This window comes from Tenrec ecaudatus, chromosome 9, assembly GCF_050624435.1.
Source record: "Tenrec ecaudatus isolate mTenEca1 chromosome 9, mTenEca1.hap1, whole genome shotgun sequence".
Classification (NCBI taxonomy): Eukaryota; Metazoa; Chordata; class Mammalia; order Afrosoricida; family Tenrecidae; genus Tenrec; species Tenrec ecaudatus.
Genome location: NC_134538.1, coordinates 140734760 through 140758987, shown reverse-complemented (window position 1 = coordinate 140758987; position 24228 = coordinate 140734760). Strand labels below are relative to the sequence as shown.

Genomic DNA, 24228 nt, shown 5'->3' with positions numbered 1-24228 from the left:
TTGAGGACAGCTCGGTTAGATCAGTGGTTCTCAGAGAAGGCATGTGGGACATTTGGGGTGTGAACAGCAGAGGAGGCACTTCTGGTAGAGGCTGGGGCTGCTGGGAAGTCCCCCACCCCCCACGGTGAAGATGCGACACACTCTGGAGCCTGATGGAGACAAGGTGCCCTTGTGGATCAGGGCCGTGGCCTTGGTTTATGGACAATGAGATTGAGCCGAGCTATATTACGGGTTCACATGGAGATCTAAGATAGAGTGCAAGCGCTTCATCAGTTACCAAAGTGTAGGTCCGACTCACCCCCCCTTGTTTTGTACCAGGGAATCCATAGAGTTAATTGCACTAAAGTTCTAACATATACTCGTTTAATATGTATGGGGTAATCGTTTATAACATACTCATTTAATATGTTAGGGGTATTCACATATTTTATGATATATACTCATTTAACATATTAGGGGTAACCACTTATATTTGATAACATACCTGTTTATTATATTAGGGGCGATCACTTATATTTGTTTAATATATTAGGAGCAAATCACTTATTTTATAGCATATACTCATTTAATTTATGAGGGATATCACTTATATTTTATAAAATACATCAAAAATGAAATATTCTGTAATTGGAATAATTCTCCTTTGAAAGTGGATTGCCTGTATTTTATTATATTCTTAATGTTTGGTATAAAAATAGACAATTTGGGGGCACATATGCAAGTGTGTTTTTTGTATACAACAAAAAGCACTACACATTTTTCTCAAAGGACAGACAGTATTTCCGGCTTTGAGGGTCAAGAGGCAGAATGTGACTAGATGGTATGGGGATATTGATATTATCATTTACATTTAAAAAACAACCATTCCCAAATTTAGGAACAGTAAACAGATTTTTAAAACCTGTCTCGTGTAACAATTTCAGACAGACAATAAGTACTTTTTTGTGTCGCATTTTTATAGATCTGAAATTTGTATTGCTACAAATATGTACAGGTTTGTGGTGCAATGGTTATGCGTTGGGCTGCAGTCGGCTTGGTTGGCAGTTTGAGACCAGCAGCCGCTCCTTGGGAGGAAGCCTGGGCTTTCTACTGCTGCCTGGGAGAGCCACAGGGGGCGCTGTGAGTCAGCAGGGAGTTTGGAGTGTATACTAAGCTTATACTTATAGAGGAGGAGCAACTAGAACAAGGAACAGACACAGGAAACAGCTGTTTGAAGAAGTGGAGTGTAGATGCAGTTTTGTAAGCGTTTTTAGATGTTTGCCTGAAGGAGGTCTGAGGAAGTGGTGGTGGGGAAACCGAAGACTTGAAGAGTGGCTCACTTTGACACATTTCAGACCTTCCCTGTGAAAGGTCATTGGCTAATTAGTTTTCCTGTTTGGTGAAGTGTTGTTTTTTTTAAATAAATGATCATCTGCTGCCCTCTTGTGGGAAGCACATGCAACGTTCTTTATTTCTACAAGATTGCTTCTCACGTGCTTCAGACTTTTCGGGAGTGCCCAGTCCCCAGAGAAGGGGTGTAATCGTCGGAGGGCATCTTCCTAACAGTGCTGGCCGTTACTTACCAAGTGTATTAATGAAGATGGCAGAGCAAAGGACTTTGGAAACCTCCCCTCGTTGGTGCCGGGATGCTTGGTTCCCTCACTCAGCGAGGCTCGGGCACACACAGTCCAGGGTCTGCGCTTCTCAGTCACCACCGCTGTCCAGCCAAGCCCTGCTCACCGACCCTGTCGGTGGAGGACAGAGGGACTGCCTGCAATGGTCCCAAGGCTGTAAAGCAGAGGTTCTACACCATCCTCATGCTGTCACCCTTTCATATAGTTCCTCATGTGGTGGTGACCCCCAATCAACATTACCTTCATTGCTACTTCATCACTAATTTTGCTACTGCTATGAATCGTCATGTAAATATCTGATATGCAAAATGTTTTTTCATTGCTACAAACTGAACATTATGAAAGCGTAGTGATGAATCACAAAAACAATATGTAATTCTCTATTTTGAAATATTTATTTCTAATGACAAATCAATGAAATGTTGTCTGAAGCATGGTGTGGCATGGGGACCAGTCTTCACGCCAGGTACTCATGTGGGCGTCTCTGCATGTGGGCGGACCCGCCTGGAGACGGATAGGGGAGTGGTGTCCCGGTTCCTAAGACCATGGGAAAGGTGTTTTCCGAAGGTCTTAGGCCACCCCTGTGAAAAGGGTTGTTTGACCCCAAAAGGGGTCATGATCCACAGGTTGAGAACCGCTGCTGTAAATCTTTACAGAAGCAGACTGCCTGCTCCTCCTCCCGAGGAATGGCCCACGGGTTCTAACTGCCAGCCTTTTGTTCGCAGCGGAGTGCTTCACCACTGTGCCACTGAGACTTCGAATTATGTCGCTGGTGGAGTTTGTTTTTATTTTCTGACTGACTGTCTTCACTTAGTTCTTCCTAACAACTCTCCATGCCTTCGCTGTTTCAGTACTCCATCCCTTCTTAGGGCTGTTTTTATTTTTCTTTGCTTTTTTTTTTCTTTCAATAATCGTATTGGGGATTTGTGCAACTCTTACCACAGTCCATCCATCCATTGTGTCAAGGACATTTGTACATTTGTTGCCATCATCATTCTCAAAACATTTGCTTTCTACTTGAGCCCTTGGTATCAGCTCATTTGTCCCCTCCCACCGTGTTCCCCTCTTCTTCATGAACCCTTGATAATTTATCAATTATTATTGTTTTGTCATATGCTGTTCGCCGTCTCCCTGCACCCACTTTTCTGTTGTCCATCCCCCGGGGAGGAGGTTACGTGTAGATCCTGGTCATCGGTTTCTTTGCTTTCTTTTCCTTCCTCTTGTGTGTCTCCTTTGAACAGTTTGGGTGTAGTTGAGCTTCTCCATTCTCAGCCTTTTCAGTTGTTACACTTGGCATATCCAGCTCTTCCCAGGGGGCAGGTAAAGAGTCAAAAGTCCCGCTTAAAGGAAGGAGCGAGAGGGCGCCCTGGATGGTGCAGATTAAGCCCCAGGCAGGCCATGGGGGCAGCTATGACATTGACGTCTGGTACTTGAGAATGTGCCTGCTTCTGGCAAGCTTCTCACGTTCTCAGTAAGTTCACGGAGTTACAAGAAATGCCAAAAGCTTGTGGGGAACATGGAATGCAAAGATAACGGGAAGGTTTCCTGTGCACTTTGAAGCCCCCTGGAGTGCCCCGTCTTTTTTTGCCTTCCGTCTTTACGTCAGTGGAGATACCCAGTCAGCTGCAGCCAGAGGTGGGCTGTAGAGAAGGATTTCGTGAGGCTCTCTAGCTACAAGGAGCTCACAATATGGCTTTAGAGCTTTTAATGTTACATTGGGTGCTACCCATTCCTTTGTCAGGAAAATTTAGAGTGAAATCATTTACATATACGAGGGGGTAATGGAATGGAAAGCAAGAAATTTTTCCATACCTTTCGGAAAGTTCCTTTACTGATGTGTTGGCATTAAAACAAAGATAAGATTAAGCCCATAATCGAAAGGGAAGTTTACTTGGTGCACACTGCCATTCAGGGACGCTTTCTTTCCACTGAGCCATGGAAACCGCCACCGTAGTGGTTACATAGAAACTCGTGGGCACGCATCCCTTCATACACCTTTTTTCTTAAAGATGCAGGCAGATCATGTTGATGGGCACTAAACTTGGCTTCGCTCTCGCCTGACCTTTGGTGTTTCTGGTGTCGAAACTGGATGTGGGTGAATCCAAACACTCACTGCCCACAGCAAACACTTCTGTTTTATGAAAAGATGCCTTTCAGGAAGCAGGCGTTCTCAAAGTTGAAGGTGCAAAGAAATTAGTTCAGGACAGCCAGCTGCGTGGATCTCGTTGTCACGGGATGGCACCTTGTGTGTGGCTTGATGGCTGTATTCATGCCTGTGTGTTCCCACACACGTGCTCCCCCCATCCCGAGCTGCCACAGGGCGGTTTAGCACGCACCTCGAACATTAGCTGGTTTAAAGCCCCAGGTGCCCACTAGTTGGCTCAGTGCCATCGCTCCAGGTGAACGAACGTCGCTGATCAGACAGTGAGCCAGGCAGGTGTTTCGCAGTAGCTCCCGGGTCCGGCATCACAGTGTCTTAATATTTCCCGCGCTCTTACTGCCTGTGCATTACATCTGATGTGCTGTAGAAGTGACTGTGGTCTGATGCCATGTGTCCGTATGCCTTAAGGGTTTGCAAGATGGTATTTCACGCTCTGATACAGAGCAGAAGAGCTGACATGTGTTACTGCCCTAATACTTTTTAGTGTACTTATGAAATCTATTTAAGAACATTGTTGTAAAATTTACCACTGTGAGTTTCCTTTCCCTTACTTAGTACCCCAAACAAAAAACAAACTAGTTGCCCTTGAGTTGACTCTGGCTAACGTAGTACTTCACTGCCAGTCAGTCGTTGGCAGCTCATGGCAACCTCATAGGACAGTGTAGAACTGCCCCTGTGTGTGTCTAAGCCTGTAATTCTTTATGGGAATAGAAAGCCTCATCTTTGTCTTGTGGAATGGTTGGTGGTTTTGAATTGCTGACCAGGCGATTAGCAGCCCAATGCGTAACCACTACACCACCAGAGCTCCTTGCCTGACTCCACAAAGCCCACCTTTAACCACTCCCGCCGGCCCCAAAGCAAGGCGTGTATCCCTCAGACGGCCTAACCAGATTTTCTTGGCATGGTTTTATTTGCACAGTTTATTTTCATCTGAAATGTCTAACTCTGAATTTCTTTATTTGTTTTACCCCCCGCAGTTTAATGAGCGGTGTTAAGAATAATGTTGGCCGAGGGATCAATGTTGCCTTGGTAAATGGTAAGAGTATTTTTAACTTCGGGTTGTGGTTTGGAATTTTCATGTGCCCAAAGCAAGTACCAAGAGATCAGATTGGAAGGGGCCCAGGCTTGACACCGAGCCCCTCCTTCCCCATGTTCAGAAACAGGCAGAGACCTGAACTGTGGCTGCGGATCGGTTGTCCAGGCACTGATGGCACATTTCTCAAAAGCACCCCAGCCTCTTGGGTGACGGTTCTCCTGTGCCCAGTCAGGAAATTAAGTGGTCTCATGTGACAAAGATGGGTTTCACGTCGCAACGTTTGTAGTATGCGTCTGATGTGAAGGAACCCCGCGCACAGCACAAGGGCTCAGCCTGGAGTGGCCATGGAAAGGTTGGAGGTCGAAGCCCACCGGTGACTCCATGGGAGAGGGGGAAAGAGCTCGAGACGGGATCCCAACCTAGTTCGACTTTGTCCGCCAACTAGGCCAATGGCGCCGACCTCCAACAGCGCCCTCTGAAGGTGGGCTGGACAGGAACGAGACTGTCCAGACAGCAGCATGTGTGGGGATGGGTGAGCCGCGGGGCCGTGGGAGGGACGCAGGGCAAGAACGTATTGTCTGCCCACACTGGTCCACTGGCTTCTCGAGGTAGTCTAGCAGAATCACACCTGCACCCGGGAAGTGAGGTCTCATTGGGTCTTCATATTCAGTAACCCTGAAAGTTGTGACGGCCGTGGAAAGCACCAGCGTCCTTGCCCTGCGTAGTGCCCGGGAATGGTTTTCAGTGCTTTGAAAAGAGGCACATTTTTATATTGACAACTCCTTCATCTTATCAGAGACAAGGTTCTTTATCTGCCTCTGACTGGTTTAAAGTGAACAGCCCCCTTTAAAAGGGAAAGTGATAGAAAAATCTCTATAATAAAAGATAAATATGATAGAAGGCGGCTTCTGGTTCGAGAGGTTTTTAGTGTGAGGGGCAGGCAATGGGCTTGTGTATTTGGGGGTAACCTTAAAACGCAGGGAGATGGTTACGTGTAAAGAAGAAAAACCACTCACAGGTCATCGCATAGCCTGCAGTTGGTTGTGAATTTCTGCTGGCCGCTGTTGGCTCGAAAAGTCAGTGAGAGAGTCTCGGGGCATCCAGAAGTACTCCTTCACAAAGACACTGCACAGGCATGCCCTTCAGATGCTAAGTCTGTCTCCCTCAAAGTCATGTCTTCTGTGGGTTGGCGTCCATCGTGGGGGGCCGTCACTTGTCCCGACAGCGGGCAGGGCACGTCCATTGATTGCTTCGTGTGTCATGAGTTTAATCTCTTCCAGGGAAAACTGGAGAAGTGTTGGACACCAAGTACTTTGACATGTGGGGCGGAGGTGAGTGTGACTCTCTCGGATCACGGAGTCCCCTTGATGTCACCCGATGGCAGACGTGCAGGGACGGACGGACGGTGTGCCAGCTCCTCCCTTTTGCTGGCTCGACCTCTTTTTACCAGTGACCCAGTCAGGGGTTAGGGGTCCATCCCAGTAGAAAAACCTTGATTTTGTTAGAAACCATTAACTGAGGGCATGATACAATATTTGAAACTAAGGTTTCAAAAAATACGCATCCCATTCTGCACAGCACAGCAGATTCTCCAGGGGCCGAAACTTTATCGTGAACTTTCTAAGCCAGGGGCTTGGGGATTCAGGAGGATAAGTGGTCGGTCACAAGGCCAGGAAACCCCATTTAAACACCTGGAATTGGCGGGCTTGATATCTTTTTTTTTTTTTTTAGTTATTTTATTGGAGGCTCATACAACTCATCACAATCCATACGTACATCAATTGTGTAAAGCACATTTGTACATTCGTTATCCTCATCATTCTCAAAACATTTGCTCTCCACTTCAGCCCCTGGCATCAGCTCCTCATTTTCCCCTCCCTCCTCGCTACCCTCCCACATGAACACTTGATAATTTATAAATTGTTATTTTGTCATCTTACACTGTCCGACGTCTCCCTTCACCCACTTTTCTGTTGTCCGTCCCCCAGGGAAGAGGTTATATCTAGATCCTTGTAATTGGTTCCCCCTTTCTCCCATCTTTATGTAGAACTTTCACTGTGTCCGGATAAAAAAATGTGAGCATTCAACACACAAGCTAAACAGGCTTTAGGAAAGGAACTATTTAGCGATAGCACCCAGCCCCACCTTGTGTCGTCTGGCTAAATGCTATGGGGGGTGGAGCAGGTCTCTGGCACTCTTCATCATGTATGTGGAAGGCCCGAAAGAACTAGAGACAGGCAGAGCCAAGGACTAGGAGGCCAGAAGACCGAGTGCCTGAAGGAAGCGAGGAAGGACAACATTCTTCCCTTGCTTCTTGTCTTAAGTTGTATGTTTGGAGAATCTGTCAGCATTAGGGTCTCCCCTGATCTCCATTCCCTTTGTAAATGTTCTTGGGGCTGGGGGACCACCCCATTGTCCTCACAGCAATTCTGATGCGCAGCCACCCTGTGGGACAGTAAAACTGCTTTTTAGGGTTTGTTTGTTTGTTTGTTTGAGCCGTCCCCGACATTTGCCCCAGTTTGGACTGCTCCGCATTAGGGATCTCCTGATTTATAAACAGGTCACAGGCCAGAGATGGACCGGGGACGTCATCCTGATAAAAGCCCGCTCCCTCCTTGTCTTCCTCTCAGATGTGGCGCCGTTCATTGAGTTTCTGAAGTCCATACAAGATGGAACAATCGTCTTGATGGGCACCTATGACGACGGAGCAACCAAGTATGTGAACTTTTTATGATCCGCTTTTGGAGCTGTGCTTTGTAGTTATGAAGGCAGTGTATTCTCATTGGAGGAAAAACAACCCTGTAAAATATAGCAGAGCAACTACTGTGTGGACACGATCAGTGTTTGTTTTGCTTAGTTTTTCTTCTTGTCTTTCCATGAAAGTAGCTGTCATAACGTAGCTATCTAATGCTCTCCGACAGAAACAACCCCGCCTGGGGAGCTCTGACAAGCACGTTTACTTCCTCAAAGTCTAGGTGGTTCACCACCCAACACCTTCCTCAATGCCATCGAGTCTCTGTGGACCCAGAGCAGCCCAATAGCTCCGCGTAGAGCTGCCTCTGAGTGTCTGAGACTAACTCGTTATGGGAGTAGAAAGCCCCATCTTTCTCCCGGGGGGTGGCTGGTGGTTTCGAACCTCTGATCTTGAGGATTACAGCCCCATGCATAACCACTCTGCCACCAGGGCTTAGGAGTCCACATTCAGGGCACAGACGCCGGGATAAGGCCTTCTGTGTTGGGTCTGGGGGAGGACCTTTGGCCCTTCTCAGCTTCTGTTTCTTGGTTTCTTGGAAACTGTATTCACCTGCTTCCTGCAGCTGGCTTTATCTGCTCTTACGCCTCAAAGGAGGTTGACTTAAGACATATGAGTTGATTCATAGCAACCCCGCGCAGGCTGAGTAAACCACTCCAAAGGGTTTCCCAAGACTAAATCTAGAGGCCCTTTGGATAAAGAGGATGGGAGCAGGACAGCCTCATCTTTCTCCCTTGGGCTGACTGGTGGGCTTGAACCTCCAACCTTGCGGTCAGCAGCCCCAAGCAACCCACGACACCCCTCGGACAGTGATCTGGGGTATGGATAACTAAAACCAAGCCCGTTGCTGTCCATCCAGGCTACTCCAGTTCACAACAACCCTGTGAGACAAAGTTGCCAAAGGGATTCCTCTCTGCAACAAGTTGCGTTTGGGCTTGTTTAGTAAAGAATCCTAATGAGCAAGTTAAATGCTGCTCCTGTGTCCCTCTTGGACGGAGTACTCTGTATGACTTCTTGCTGGAGTGCAGGGTTTAAAGGAGAAAGGCTTAGAGTCCCAGGAGAACATAAAGGGCGGGCACGCTGCCCCTGGAAGCTCAAATACCCCTTCCACCCTCTAACCTCTCCAGGGCCCTGAGCTGTTGACATTGGTCCATGTGAAACCAAACGAAGCAGCAGTATTTTGGACTCAATGTTTGGTTCTGAAGGTGATCTTCCTCTAAATTCTAAATGCAGGCTAAATTCTTTGAGCAAGAGAGAGACGGCACAGTGGACGTGTTGCCTGCCATCTGATAGGTTGCCGGCCGTGGGGCTCCTTCGACTTTGCATCTGTCCGCTTTCTAGGTTGCTTCCCGGTCCAGGCTGCTGGCCCCTGGGCATTCTCTTGCCAGTTACTTTCTCTCCCCAGCTAAGTGGCCCCACACTGAACAGAGGCTGGCGCTGCGGAGATGCCAGCTCACCATGTTGGGGGTGTTCTGTTTCTCTGAGTATTCATTCGGGCCAGTTTGATCTCAGACTTTTTTTTTTTTTAAAAACACTGCCAAGTCGGGTCACCCCTCCCCCCACCCCTTTCCCTCATTCAGAACTTGATTTTGTTTCATCAAAATGGAGACCTTTGTACCTGTGTGTGCCTTGCTCGCATTTCATTTTGCTAGGCTGTGCCCGCTCGCTCTCGATTTTGACCTGTGTCCTAGGAGCTTTCGATGATGCACACTTGGGGCCTCCTCCAAAATCACTCTTAGGTCCAAGTCCACGGATGGCCAGGGTGACAGTGGTGACCTAGAGCAGGCTGCCCAAAGCTGCTGCCGCCCCCATCGGGGACCTGTTTGTTCATTGGTCAGACAGCCTCGCAGACGTGCCATGCAGGTGCAGGTTCATGTCTGTATTCCCAGAGCATGAGCTCTGTGGGAGCGTGCCCGGATCCCTGGCCAGAACCTGCTGGGGAATGCCCACTACTTCCACTCCTCCTGCCTCCCCGTCCTTTCTAATGTGCATGGATTCCTCCTCCCTGAAGCGCTCCGTGATAGAAGTCTGACAGTGAGCTGGGAGCCTCCTGGCTGTCATTTTCGTTCCCCTTTTTTCAAAGAAAAAAACCCGGAGGCATTTAACCATCGTTGACCTGTCACTGTCCAGGAGGCCCCGGTTTCCGTGACTTTGTAAAGGAAACCACCCTTTAGCTGAGGGGAGCAAGCACCTGTACTACATGTAGTCCCTGACGCGCAACTTGTGGGGTGGGGAGGGGGGGCGCCTGGAGGCCTTGCTGTACGCAGGGTGCCACCAGCTTCGGTTTCCTCCTTAGGCGGAGGAGGCTGGCCTGCCCGAGAAGACCTGTCAAGGTCTGCCCCCGTCGGTTCCCTCCTCCTGGGAACCTGGGAGGAGAGTCCCTCGTTCTCAGCCTGGGTAGGAAAGGTGGCTTCTGCCGCTCGTCTCTTGTCAGGGAGTGGCCTTCAGAGGAGCAGTTTGTCTTGGGGTTGCACACTTCCGGGGATTAGGTGGAGCCTGTCACAGAACACCCCACTAGAAGCTGCCCCCGCCCCTTCCCTGGGGATTTGTAATGACAGAGTGGACACTGCTCTTGGGCCACCTGGCTTGTTCTTAAGGAAGAGCTCCTATTCTAGACTTCTGAAATTGCTACAAGGTCCCCTGTGCTCAGTGCTTCTCAGCTTGTTGGCCATTCTGGGGAAAGGTGGCGGGTACCCACCAGGACGAGTTACACTCCCTCTGCCCAGCTGGCCCGTCCAGCTTGCCCATAACTGAGCCCAGAAGGTCAGTTCTCCCAGTTGCATCCTGTGCTTTTGAACAAAACAACTGCAAATAGAAAAAGCAATTTTGGTCGAATTGGGCTCCCAACTGATGGTGGCCTCAGGTGTGTCAGAAAACAGTGCACCCTGGAGTTTCCGTTAGCTGTCTGTTCAGAAGTGGATTACCAGGCCTTTCTTCCTAGGCACTTAGGGGTGGAGTCAAGACGCACTCATCCATTGAGTTAGCAACCAAGTGTTTTCACCGTTGTAAAAGCCACCCAGGAACCCTGCTTTCTGGAAAAGGGAGTCTGAATCCACTTTCTCTGGTGGTGGCACCTGCAGAGGTCAGCCAGGCCGCCTTTCCCAGTGGGCTTTGCAGGCAGATTCCAGAGGTTCCCTATGCCCAGAACCCCTCCCCTTCTCCAGGTGACTCTGCTCAGCCTCAGAGCCTGTTCCCTACCTCCTGGTTTGTCCCAGGATCGCTTTCTGTTTTCAAGAAATACCTAAAACAGTTGATTCAACAGCAATTGTTAGCAGGTCGGCTAGGCAAGACCATTCATTCAAAAGCTTACTGCCACCGGGTCGATTCAGACTTATAGCGACCCCATAGGATAGGGTAGAACTGCCTCTTAGCTCCAGTCCCAGTGGCACAAAGTGGCCTCACAGACCAAAGACCTACAAGACTGGCCCTTTCATCCTTTCTTTTAGCTCTGTCACCGTCATGGTAGGTGCCATTGAGTCAGTCCAACCCACAGTGATGCACAACAGAACGAGACACCGCCCTGAGCCCATCGTTGGTCATTGTGCCATTCCATCTCCTTGGGGTGGGGGGAGAGCCTTCCTCTTCTTGGCTGCCCCTCTGCTTTACCAAGTACAGTGTCCTTCTCTCTCCTGCCTGCTGATTTGTATGTTCTTTGGGCAGTTCATGGTACTTTGAATGTTCTTCATGAGCACCAACGATCAAATCCATGGACTCTTCTTTAGCTCCATAGTTGACATTGTATCTACCAACTTTCTTCTCTCCCTAGAACAGAGGTGAGAGCATTCCCCAGCTGTGGACTTTTCACACTCTCCTCCCTCCCGCTAGTAGAAACTTAGTTGCTGTGTGTTTCTTTTTCATTTTAACACTTGATAGCCCCATGCTCCTTCTGTTTTAAATAAGATATTGTTTGCTAGCATTCCGATTCTTAGTCGCACATGTCTTTATTCTGTTCACCTGTAACCTGCAAAAGGTTTGATGGAGCTTGAAAGTGATGTTTCGTTTTACAAAATGATTGGTTGCTTGATACTTCACCTTAGCAAGGGAGCTGCGGTGGCGTAGTGGGTTACACGTTGAGCGGCTCACCATGAGGTCAGCGGTTTGAATCCATCAGCTCCTCCTGGGGAGAACGGTGAGGCTGTCTACTCCCATAAAGATTTAAAGTCTCCAACTTAGTGGCAGTGAGTGAGCAAGTCGTCTTGGGTCCGAATGTATGTAACTGATACCAGGGGTGTCATTTACGGACCGGATGGATGCGTGTCATTAAGATCTAAGTAACTAAAAGTGACCTACTGTGAAATGGAGACATCCAGCAGGCACTTGCTCGCGAAGTAAACTTGAGTTGCCGGACCGAGGACACGTCACGTAGGCTGCAGGAGCCCAGAACTTTTCACTGCTGTGACTGCTTCTGAGCGCTGGCTTGCGTGCACGGTGCTGACTCCTTCCCTGTGTCCCTCTCAGGCTCAGCGACGAGGCGCGGCGGCTCATTGCCGATCTGGGTAGCACGTCCATCACCAGCCTCGGTTTTAGAGATAACTGGGTCTTCTGTGGAGGCAAAGGCATTAAGACGAAAAGCCCGTTTGAACAGGTTAGTGTCTCGGATTTCCATCTGTAGTGACCAAAGACCAGCGGTGTTCGGTCCTTTGCTCCAGACCCCATCCCAGTTATTTGAAGCCGAGATCCAGCCGGCATCAAATATGCCTGCGTTTCCTGTACATTCTGAGTGCGCAGTCATGGCCTCTGCTTTAGTTTAAACTCTCGGAACAGCCCGGCTCCTTGGGGTTGTGGGTGCCGCTGAGGCAGCCCCCATGCACAGCCACCCTCTGCGCAGTCCTTCCTCTGGCTTGTTGACCTCCCACGGGGCCATGCAACACGATAGCGTTGATCTTCAACTGTTTGTGGCATGTTGGATACTGAGGATTCCAACGGAACGTCTGATGTTAAAATCCGTTAGGTTTGTAGAATTTACTATGATAGCGACTTTACTTGTTGATTAAGAACATCTGCACCTACCCCACCCCAAACCTGCCATGATTTTTATTTTTCTCTCACGAGTTTTTGCAGGCCTGTCAAGTACATGCCGGGCCCCCCCACATCGTACATCTCAGATCGTAGACCCTAACTTATTAATGAGTCCATAGACAAGAATTTAGCAATGCGTTCTTTCAAATGAGTGCCGAGGAGGCCAGTGTGCTGACAGATGAACTGCCTTTAAGCTGTGTGCCACTCTTGTGTCCTATTAGCACATCAAGAACAATAAAGACACCAACAAATATGAAGGGTGGCCGGAAGTGGTTGAAATGGAAGGCTGCATCCCCCAGAAGCAAGACTGAAGGGCCGAAGGGGGCTGCCCGACGGGGAACGCACGCTTTCATTGCTGCCGGGAGCGCTCTCGCAGAGAACGACGTGTACATATCTCCGAGCATGCGGCCCTCGTCGTGTGCATGAGCATCCTCTCGATGTCAGGATTATTTATTGCTAACGTAAATAGAGACCTTTGTAAATAGTCTCCAGAATGAGCACATGCCTCTACTCTGCACAGACGGCTGTGGTCCTGGTTGGATTCCAAAAGCATACCTGATCGATAGTGAACAGATTGCAGAAAAATATATTGATGCGTATGCTGGCTGCTGAGAAAAATCTATCTGGGGATAATGTGCATTTTAAGGAGGAGATGTATTTTTTTCACATATATATATGCACGCATACACTCGTGTGTATGTGTCTGTATATATGTATAGACTTTGAAATTAAGATGATACTAGCTAGTCAGTGTGTGGAAAACTGCTTCACAGACTTGAATTCTTTCCATGGGCCGGGCCTCTTTTCTGAGTCTGACTCTTTCCAATTCCTCATCTCTAGAAAGGTTGGATATGAAAACTTAAAAGTGCGCGCACGCACACACATCTTCTGATGCACACAAGTCAGTCTGTCAGTGGAGGTGGCCTTCCACACTGCTGGTCTGCTGGATTGGGGCTTAGCTGTGGGAATGCCTTTGTGTTTGCTGTTCAGAGCAAGGTTCGTCTGGGCCGCTCCTGAGAACTGGAAAACCAGCTCCCCACCCTCGCCCCAGCCTTCGCGGGTCATTAGGGACGGCTCAGTTAGTCCAGAAAGAGCAAACCTGGTCTGTGTTTTCCCTCCTTAAAACCTCAAGACATTGACTCTGTGGTTTGGAAAGGAAAGGGTGTGCTTGAATAGAACACTGATTTTGATTTGGAAACCTAGGGTTGGATTCTGTGTTTACTTCCTCTGCTTTCTTGATGGCCAGTTTGTTGTTGAACTGAATGGCGTATTTAGACCGGTCCAAGTTACTGAGAAGACTGATAATAAACTTTAAAAATTACGTTTTTATTTGACCCAGAATGGAGTTATACCCAACCCTGCCTAAAAATATTAAAGACTTTTCCTAATTTCAGATGTTTCACTAAATGATTATAATTTTTTTTAGGGCATTAGCCCTCTTGTGTATGGATTACTGAAACTCGACCGTAAACAAATGTAATGATCTAACTGTTACCCACCACATAAGGCAGTAGCACTTACATTTCGAATCTGAATATTGGAGGACTGTGTACAAAGATTAAAAGCAGTGTTTACTCTTTCTCTACAAACCATGTTGGAGATGCGTCAGCTAATCAAGATTAATGAGCTTTGCGGTACTTCTTCTTCTCTTGAAATGAATGTAATTCATGAGTAAATGCACCTTACACATTTAACAATTTTGGTAAACTTTTCAGATACCTGGTGCTCTTGTGCAAAATCAACATTCAGCATGTATATTTTGACACTTAAAATCCATCCCTCCATTCTGTAAGTCAAAAGACATTTCTGGGGATTACAATTTTTGCGTTTGTGTTTTGTTTTTTTGTTTTTTTTAAAGTAATGACAATAAATACTTTGGGTTTTGCATTGTCAATTTTGGAGTATTATCTGGCAAACCGATACACCTGTGAGCTTTTCACATCACTGCTTGTGAAGTGTTTATTGTACTGCTGGACAGACAAGCCAAACATCAGTCATTCCTGTGTGTGAAATGTACCATGATCCTCTGGATAACTTAACTCGTGAAGGGCTTAACGACACGGTGCCAGGGCAGCGCTTGGCATGGAAAGGCTAACGTGAAGGTGCTGTGTGGAGCCTGCCACACGGCGAGCAGTGGGCTGGACAAAGGGCAGCTGGGTAACTGCTTGGAGGCAGTGAGTGAGCTTGTGTCTCGATCCCACCTTGTACAGATTGTGCCCACTTAACCTTGGAAGCAATAATTTGACTCCCATTTCATTTTCAGGTCTCTTAGGTTTTCAGTCACGACACAAGTGAAGCAATTGCTCATTTAAGGTTGTTGAGAAGGTTTTTTTTATTAAAACCAGAAATTTGACATCGACATGTTGGTCTTCCAGGTGGTATTTAAGAGTTTATGGGTAGATGTTTTTCCCAGAACACACGTGTTACATAATCTGCCTATTGAAACTGAGGAAAAGATAGTAGGGGAATAAGTAGTTATTTGGGAAAATAAAAGCAAAATTGAACCGGTCTTGATATTCCCAACTTTAATGTAATTAAAGTGAACTTAAAAGAAAAACCTTTTTTTAAAATCCCAATGCTTTAAATAGTATTTGGTTTTAAAGGGATGACCTGCCTCCCTGCCATGCTTTAAAATTTTCTGCCAGATGAAGCGGGTTCCTTGTAGTCTGTATTGCACTTTTTAACTTTTAGAAGTTAACACAAATAATAAATACTTGACCCCCCCAAAAAAAAAGATTTGATAGTTTGATTCGGTTCTGTTGAGCCTCCCTCCTGTTTAAATGAAAGAATGGGGGAAAAGAACTTAAGTTGATCAGGGAGAAGATCTGCCCCTTAACCTCTTTCATTAGGATTAGGACAGTAGTCCCCACAGTGCCGCCCACGGCCACTGAGCTGATGGCGACTGCTCGCTGCAGGACACAGGAGGACGCCTCAGGATTCCCAAGGCGCAGTCTTCTCTCTCCGGCGAACTGTTAACCAAATGCTTAATCTGCTGTGCCACCAGGGATCCTTCGGACAATAATAATAATTCTACAAGCCCCTTGGAGTCCAGTCCACCTCAAAGCAACCCCATAGGGCAGGGTAGATCTGCCCTCCTGTGGTTTTCTGAGACTGCCAGCCTGGCAGGAAGAAAGCCTCGTCTTTCTCCCTCAGGTGGCTGCTGGTTTTGGAACTGCGTGCCTTGCAGTTAGCAGCCCAACAAGTCCACGTAAATGAAGAGTTGGAGAAGAGCTGAAATTTTAACCTTTTCCAAATCATCTCAGGGCCAGTTTTCTGTCTCGGGAAGACACGTCTGCCATCGACTCTGATTGGCACCAAGTAAAACTGCCATCGAGTCAATTCCAATTCATGGCCACCCTTTATGCAGGGCAGGGTATGACTGCCCTACACATGAGCCTCTATGGGAGTAGAAAGCTTCATCTTTCTCCTGCAGAGCAGCTGGTGATTTTGAACTGCCAACTTTGCGGTTAGCAAACTCTGAGCCCACTAAACCACACGTGTGCACACGGCTCACGCAGTCCTATTGGGTTGACCACCTCTCCGTGCTCATTTCCTCCTGGGGTTGCCTGTTGAACCAGGCCTCAGAGTAAGGCTCCTGTGTGCAAACAGTTCACATGCTCAGCTGCTGAGAGCTGGCTCATGTTCACCCAGATAACTGAAGAAAGAACTGGCCGTCCACGTTGAGATCAGCCTTTGAAAACCACATGGGGGCTGGTTCACAGGCAGCTGCTAGGTTTGAGCAAAAGCCAGACTCTAGGTGTCAGTTGCTAGTTGTGAAGTGGGGCTCCTCAGCCAGTGACGGAAGCAAGCCTGTCCTGGGGGTTTAAGTTCAGGGAGGGGCAGACTAGTTGAGGCACTTGAAGGTATTGGTGTAGTGGTTTCACCACTGAGAAAAAGACCGGGCTTTCTAATCCCCTAAGGAGTCACCGTCACAGAAACCCACAGGGGCAGTTCTACCCTGCCCTATGGAGTCGCTGTGAGTCGGAATCAATCCAGTAGCAGTTTTTAGTATTGGGGAAATGGCTTCAACACTTAACAGGTGTCTGGGTAGACAGCGCAGAGAAGTGGCCAGCTGTTAGGGTGGAGACAAGGTGCTTCTCGGGTTTGTCCCAAAGGCAGTTTGTGCATTCTGAAGGGGACATTCACACGGCCCAGTGGGTGCCATTTCTGAAGTCATTATTAAGCTCTGCCGAGATGATGTCAGCTACCAAGCCTTGAAAGAACATTTCCTCCACCAGCCTGCAACCTGGGAGCGGTCATCCGGTCTGCCAGCCTTTGCTTCCATTGAGACAGACAGTAAAAGCGAAGCAGAATGAACCCTCTGCCAACTATTGCCACTGACAGCAACTCCGCAGGGTTTTGGAAGCTGCCAATCTACAGGGGCAGACAGCCTCCTGTTCGCCCACAGAACAGCCAGTAGGTTTGAACCGCCGACCAAGCAGTTCATAGTCCAGTGGTGAAAATGCTGCATGCCAGACGAGAGGGCCGACAGGCCTGATGTGTTTCTGCTGTAAACCATGTCCAGTTGCGGGCCCTCCCTACAGTCCCTTGGCTGGCTGTTACTGCCCACGTCTTTTGCAGGTAACCAGGCAGCCTCTTCAGCTCTGAATCCCATCAGACAGCTTCGAGGTTGTCCTAGGGCAGGGGACCAAACACACTGCCATCAAGTCCATGTGCACTCCGAGCAATACTACAGGGCCAAGTAGAACTGCTGCTCCTTAGGTTGCTGAGGCGGCTCATCTTTAGAGAATCGGAGGGCCTCATCTTCCTCCCCAGAGCGGCCGGTGGGCTTGAAACCACTAGCGCTGCACTTAACCCGCTAGCGAGGTGGTGGCTCTTCTCCAGTGTGCCCTGGCCCCCACTGTCTCGCCTGTATACATCTGTCCTCTGACGCTTACAGTACACCAACACCGGGCGCCCTCCTGGACATCACAGGTGGGCTTCGCTCTGTCTCCAGGCACCTCTGATTTCAGAACCCCAGGCTCAGCCTAGGATCTGGGTCTGTGGACTCTCCTGTGGCAGCACCAAGCTGAGGGTCTCTTGATGATCCCTCTGTCTTCCTCCACCGTCTTACTCCAGGCATCTAGTTAGTTCCGGGCCATCTGCCTCTGTCCCTACAATGTGGGCCGGGCCCATGGTAGGTGGGAAATACAGGGGCTGTGAGCACCCCTTGTTCATCTGCATTTGGTTGTTCCCAGAACCCAACCAGCAGGTTTGCTCAGATCGGTCCTTGGTAAACCCGTTATTTGAAAACCTATGTTGACTTCCAACCATATCTTTAACAGGGCGTCTGCCTTCAAACATGGCGCTGCATGTGTAAGGTGCTCATGCTGTTTGCATGGGGCTTGATGGGGAAGGCAGGCCCAGGGCTGGCGGCATCCCTGCCTGCTCTTAGCTTTCTGAATCATCCATGGAAAACAAAGCCAGACTGCCTGCCAACGGGTCAGTTCTGACTCATAGCGACCGTACAGGACAGGGTAGAACTGCCCCTATGAGTTTCTGAGGCTGTAACTGCTGAACAGAGTCTCATCCTCCCGAGGGGTGGCTGGTGGTTTCAAACTACTGACCTTATGGTTGGCAGCCCAATGTTAATCACTGTGCCCCCACCAGGGCTTCCCATCAGTGGAAGGGAGGGACCAATTTGTAAATCAGTCTGTTACCTATAGGTACATCCCTTGAGACAGAAAAATTCACTGCCTTGGAAATCTTGGGTTCTTGGAAATCTTGAGTTTCGTTGAGTCAAGGCATGAGCCTGAGTTTTCTTTAAAACCCTTTACCTTCAAGTTTTATTCTGCCACAGCCGTTATTTTAATATAGAAATAACTGCCAATCTCTTGATTTCAACTCCAAGAACTGTTCCAACGTGTGCTATCACTCTGAGTATTGGGGAGCCGCTTGCAGAAGTAATGGGTGCTTTGGCTTTGACCAAATGAACTTGACCAGAAATGAGCCTCCTGGAGAATGTCTTGGGTCCAAGCTCTGAGCAGAGGAGAGACTGGAAAGCAAATTATTTCTGGGAGCTGTAGTTGAAAATGTGCTTAGTTCTTGGAGAAGACGTAAGTCCCCAGAACAGTGCTTCTCAACCTTCCTAGTGCCGTGACCCTTTAATACAGTTCCTCATGTTGTGGTGACACCCCCAACCATAACATGATTCTTGTTGCTACTTCATAACTATAACTGCTATTTGCTACTCTTATGAATCGGCCAACCCCTGTGAAAGAGTAGTTCTACCCCCAAAAGGGTCGCAACCCAAAGGGTGAGAACCCTGGCCCCAGAGGCTGAGGCTGCGGGGCTGGGCAGGTCCTGGATGAACAGAGTGGGAGGGCATTTTGGTGAGCATTCCCTGAGTCCTGAGGAATGAGAAAACTCAAACCTCACTGCCATCAAGTCAAGTGCTAACTCAAAGTTCCATCTTTCCCTCGGAGAGTGCAAGGTGGTTTTGAACTACTGACCTTTGGAATCACAACCACTATGCCACAAGGGCTCCTTGAGGGTAAGGAGTCAGCCCTAAGTCTTAGTGAGGGCTTGTCAGCTATGGTCTAGTCCTGCTGGATGTGGTTGCAAGTCAGCATTAGGGGTTACGAGTTGGGCCGCTAACCGCAAGGTCATCAGTTCTAAACCACAAGTCCCTCCGAGGGAAAAATTTGAGGCTTTCTACTCCTGTAGAGATTTCCAGTCTCAGAAGCCCATAGGAGCCGTTCTCCTTTACAAACGGGAAGCATCCAGGCCTGCGTGCACGCACCGTTCTCCCTTGCTGGTGTCTTGCATGAATCTGGTGCTTCTACTTTGCCGATCCGAAAGTCACGTGGGAAATGTTAGCCCCACGTGGGAAACGTGGCCTCGATCCACTTTTTCTTACTTTGTCTTCGCAGCCCCATTGGAGCGGCAGCAGCTGCTTCTAGCATGATTTTGTTTCAAACAGCTTTCAAATCTGGCGAAACCCGCCTCGGAGTGGCTTTTTCTGAGGCCGTGAATCTAAACCATGACACATGGTCAACTCCCACCATCTATTAAAAATAACACCTTATGTAACAATTGGCTGTGAGTACAACAATAAAAATGGACGTATTTATGTAATGTCACACTGAATCAGTTTGATCCTTACCCCCAGCCATTTCCTTTTGGAGTGGTCACTGGGAGCTTGCATAACCTAACTGTTAGCTCCTTTGGGAACGGAAATCGAAACCAGTTTAAATCATTCCAAGCTTAGGAATCAAGAGGCATGTATTTTAATTATACGTCAAGGGCAAACTGCGCTCTTGGTTCTCCCCACTTCCTTGCCCTCAACCAGGTTTATATAACCAAACCATTGAAGGAACAGCCTCTCATTTTCACGAGATTTACAAATCCCCTACACTCTAAACAGTACATTGCGAACCCAACCTAGTGACCATTTGGATGCTTATGGGGCAAATGCATATGCATGGTGGGCTGGAAAATAGTTTGCTGGGTGGACTTTCACCCAAGTCACAATAATATGTGTTTTAAAAGTGAAATTGATAAAGAGGCGGGGGGAATCATTGAAAAGAGGATTAGAGAGCGCAAAGAAAGGAAAACAGCATTTCATATAGAGGCCATCCTGACTCAGTGACTTGGTGACACAGTAGACCTGCCTCATGTGGTGCCGGCTGTGATCTTTATGGGGGCCTGGTGGCGCTGTTGGGTAAGCGTTGGACCTATTCAGAAGTTGGGTCTCTTCACACCCACCAGATGCTTCCCTGGAGGAAGATGAGGTTGTCTGCTCCCACAAAGATTTATAGCCTCAACGACTCTTGCTTGATGGGTCCCTGTGAGTCTGATGGACGGAATGGCAGTGTGTTCGGTTCTTTGGTTTCATCTTTATGGTGAATTGCTGGGCTATTAACCAAAAGGTTGGTGGTTCAAATCTACCCGCCATTCTATGAGAGAAAGATGTAGCTGTCTGTGGCCCCGAAGAGTCTAGCCTTGGAAACCCTAAAGGCAGTTCCACTGTGTCGTCTCAGGTCACTGCGTCGGACTTGCTCAATGGAAAAGGGTTTGGTCTTTGGCTTAACCCTTGGGAGTACAATGGCCTTGGGGTTGAGCTGTCACCTGAAGCACCTCTGCTCTGGGTACACCTTGGTGCTGCGTCTTAGTGGCTCCCCTGTAGAAGGTTGGCATCCATGATGGTACCTGCTTACAGTGTTGCTGGGAGGCTTAAATGGCGATATACAAGTAATTTACGCTGAGCAATGGCTGGCGCGTAGTGAATGCCAAGTGCTAACGAATATGATGATTATTTTCTCTTTTAAAGGAACTGAGCCCCGGGAGGGCACTAGGGCCCCTTTCGTTTGGTGCCACACCAGTCGTCCTCAGTTTACCTCGCCACCTTGCTCCAGGAAATGTTATGACTTAATTACCTCTGACCTATGGTGAAACAAAGCTGGAATAAATAAATAAAATCCAGTCATTTTTAGCCCGCTTTCCCTTTTTAGAAGGATTTGAGAAGGTTCTAATTCCTGGCGCTATGGTTTGAATTTTTCGGCTCTCAGGTCAGCTCGTCAGTGTGCTCAGGGTTAACTCCTGGCTCCATCCTTGGGTCTCTGTTGGTTTCTGCGAGGGAGGGGAGAGGTATCGGCAGCTCACCCAGTTGGCTCCATCTAACTATTTTGATGGGAAGCTTTCCCATCCTGTGTTAAACACAAGCCTCCTGTCAGCACTGACGGCGCTGCGGAAAAGCAGAGGCTTTCTAAACTATGTGCTCACCCACGCAGTGGCGGCACAGGCTCATCTAACGCATGCCATGAAATCCCATCACCGTTCTCAGGGGGTGGCTGGTGCAGCGGTTAAAGCGCTCTGCTGCTGACCAGGAGATCTACAGTTAGACGCCACCAGCCACTCTACTGGTGCCGGAGGCAGCCTTCTGCTTCGGTCAAGAGTCTTTTTTTGAAGATCCTACGGAGACAGAGCTACTCGAGTGTCCAGGGCTGTGATGAGCAGGAACTGGCCCAGTGGCATGCTTCCGCCCAAGCCAAACACACTGCCATCATGGGGACCCCTGCTTAGAGTGGCCTTATGGGGAAGTTGGAGCAGAACTGATTCCTAGGGTTTGTGAGACTGGCAAGCTTGACAGCAGTAGTCCCCTCATCTTCCTCCGGCAGAGCAGGTGGATGGGTTCGAACTGCTAGCCTTGGGGTAGTGGCCCAATGTGTAACCCAGAGTAAGTATCAGACTTTCCTGAGACCACAGCAAGCAAACAAAACTAGACTGACATTCACTCATAAACTGAGCGTCTAAAAAATGATGGAGCTGTTTACATTTTAAAAGACTGTTTTCACATGCTCGTGGTGTGAAAATCCCTGCTATCAGGGAGATGCTTAGCCAGAGGTTACAGATAATTGCTATTTGAGATGTTTTCCCGATTTCATTTCAAGATGAATCATCATTGTCTTTTCCTATTGCCTTTCCAAACTTCTTCATATTTATGAAAAAAGTTGGGGGAAAAAATCACTAGAGCGCCTCTTTCCCTCTTAACCACATTCAAGGACACTTAGAAATAAAGACATATTGTCCCCACATACAGAGCCGGTGTGCTCTGGCTCGCCTGTGTCTGCTGTGAACTTTGACCTCACGTGATACCAGCAGCTCTATCTCCTAAGCACATCACTGGAACTGGGGACACTAGATGTTTCTGCTGCCCAGCATCGAGCCACCATTTTAAGGTGACATAATGCTCAGTGGCACTGTAAGCATTGGGCCGCTAACCCCACAGGTCTGAGGTTCAAACTCGCCAGCTGCTCTGAGAGAGAAAGAAGAGGCTGCCTGCTCCTGGAGATTCACAAAGCCCCAGAAACCCTGTATAAAGTCACTGGGAGTCAGAATGGCTCCATGGGATGGGGGTGTGGTGTATGGCTCAGAATCCACTCAATGGCAGTGAGAGGGTTAATGCCTGCTTGTCCTCTGCTCTCAGGCCAGGTGGCTTTATTGGGAATGAACCTCACTGCCTGTTCCAGTCCTGGGTTTTGATGGTGTTAAGCCAATGGCTGTGTCTAGACCCCAAGCCCATCGTCCATTACTCATTGGGATTGGTTCACAGGTGGGCACATTGACCAATGAGAGCCAGAGACTCGGAAGAGATTTGCTAAATGGACTTGCTCACTGCCATCAAATCAGTTCCTCGATTCCAACTCACAGTGACCCTCCAGGGCAGGAGAGCACTGCCCAATGTGGGTTTCTGAGATTATAACTCTTTACAGGCGTAGAAAGGCTCATCTCTCTCCCAAGGAGTGCATGGAAGTTTTGAACTGCCGACCTTGCAGTTAACAGCCCAATACATACTCACTACACCACTAGGGCTGCTGTGGATGGACCTTCTAGGTGAAAGAAGTTTTCCTTCTCTCTGGGTCTAGAAAAGAACCACTCACTTTTCATATAATGTGGGACACAAGGACCCGAGGTCTGGAAATGTGGCCTTGTTGCTTCACTAGCAAACCCCAGCCAAAACCACTGTCATGGAGCAGATTCAGACCCACAGTGTCCCAACATAGGGTCTCTGAGCCTGTAATCCTCATGGGAGCAGACAGCTGCGTCTTTCTCACCCACGGACATGGCAGTTAACCCTAAGCCTACCCCACGGCATCACCAGGGCTGATAAGGAGAGAGAACGGAGCTGCTGGGGCTGGGGTTTTGGGGTGTGGTGCACGCATGTGCAGCCTGGAGCTCAGGCACCGTCTAGTTGACTCTGATACATAGCAGTCAATCCTATGTGTCAGAGTAGAAGTGTGTTCTATAGAGCTTTCAGTAGCTGTTATTTTTTTTTCTGTCCAGAAGTAGTTTGCCAGCCCTTTCTTCCTAGCTACCTGTGGGAGTTCTGAAATCATCAAGCCTTTGTTTAGTCACTGAGCATGTTTTCACCATCTAGGGACTCCGTTTTCTCCAAACATCCCACTTAATGTTTACACTAGTCTGATGGGGGGTTTTCTGCTACTTGCAACTAGTCACGGCCCTCATGAAGGTAGGCAAAATAGGTCAGATTAGGTAGGGGCCCTTAGACCCCAGCATTTGGAGGACACCAGGAGGGCTGTGAAAGGAGGGCCAAGACCAGGCTGTCTGCTCTGAAGACAGGCAGGCAGGGATGTCCACCAGGCCTGGTCTGTGGCGGCACCAGGTATGAGAAGGAAAAGAAACCAAATGAACATCTTGGAAGGTATGCTGGCACCTGGGCACCCATTTCCTACAGAGTTAACCAAAGGCTGAATAATCGTGTGTGTGTGAATTGGAGCCAGCTTGAATCTCAGAGGTGATTAGGCCATTAAGAAAAGGCTTCTAGAAGAAGTGAGGGGTCATAGGAATGCCAGTCTTCCTCTGTAGAAAGCAACAACAAAAGAGCTGAGGGAGGGCTTGTTTTCAACACAGATAAATTAGACTTACTTCGCAAAGAAGCCAGGAGAGTCACAGCCATGTTTTTCTAGATGTTCTGTTCAATGAATGCAGAAGAATGGAAAACCAGCCTTTCCAATAGCCTCTGTATTTGTTCATTTTTCATTGAATTGTCCCTGATTTTGTAGTTAATCATTTTGTTCCAGTTTCAAGGAACGACTTGTGTCGCAGTTACACAAGTAGCCTTGATGGGACTATTTAACCTGAGGCATTTTTCCTTGGGTCTGTGTGCGAATTTGGGGGTATGTGT

The 24228-nt window shown here is 48.4% G+C and overlaps 1 protein-coding gene across 1 annotated transcript in view; it reads left to right on the top strand.

Annotated features, from left to right (window-relative positions):
* The window catches only part of FAM3C (FAM3 metabolism regulating signaling molecule C), a 51016-nt gene extending 37042 nt beyond the window's left edge, over positions 1–13974 (top strand). The window contains exons 6-10 of the mRNA XM_075558611.1: positions 4752–4810; positions 6091–6141; positions 7441–7525; positions 12021–12147; positions 12803–13974. Of these exons, the coding sequence (XP_075414726.1) occupies positions 4752–4810; positions 6091–6141; positions 7441–7525; positions 12021–12147; positions 12803–12892 (412 nt within the window). The 3' untranslated portion in view covers positions 12893–13974. The remainder of the gene's footprint in view (positions 1–4751; positions 4811–6090; positions 6142–7440; positions 7526–12020; positions 12148–12802) is intronic.
* The last annotated feature ends 10254 nt before the right edge of the window (positions 13975–24228 follow it).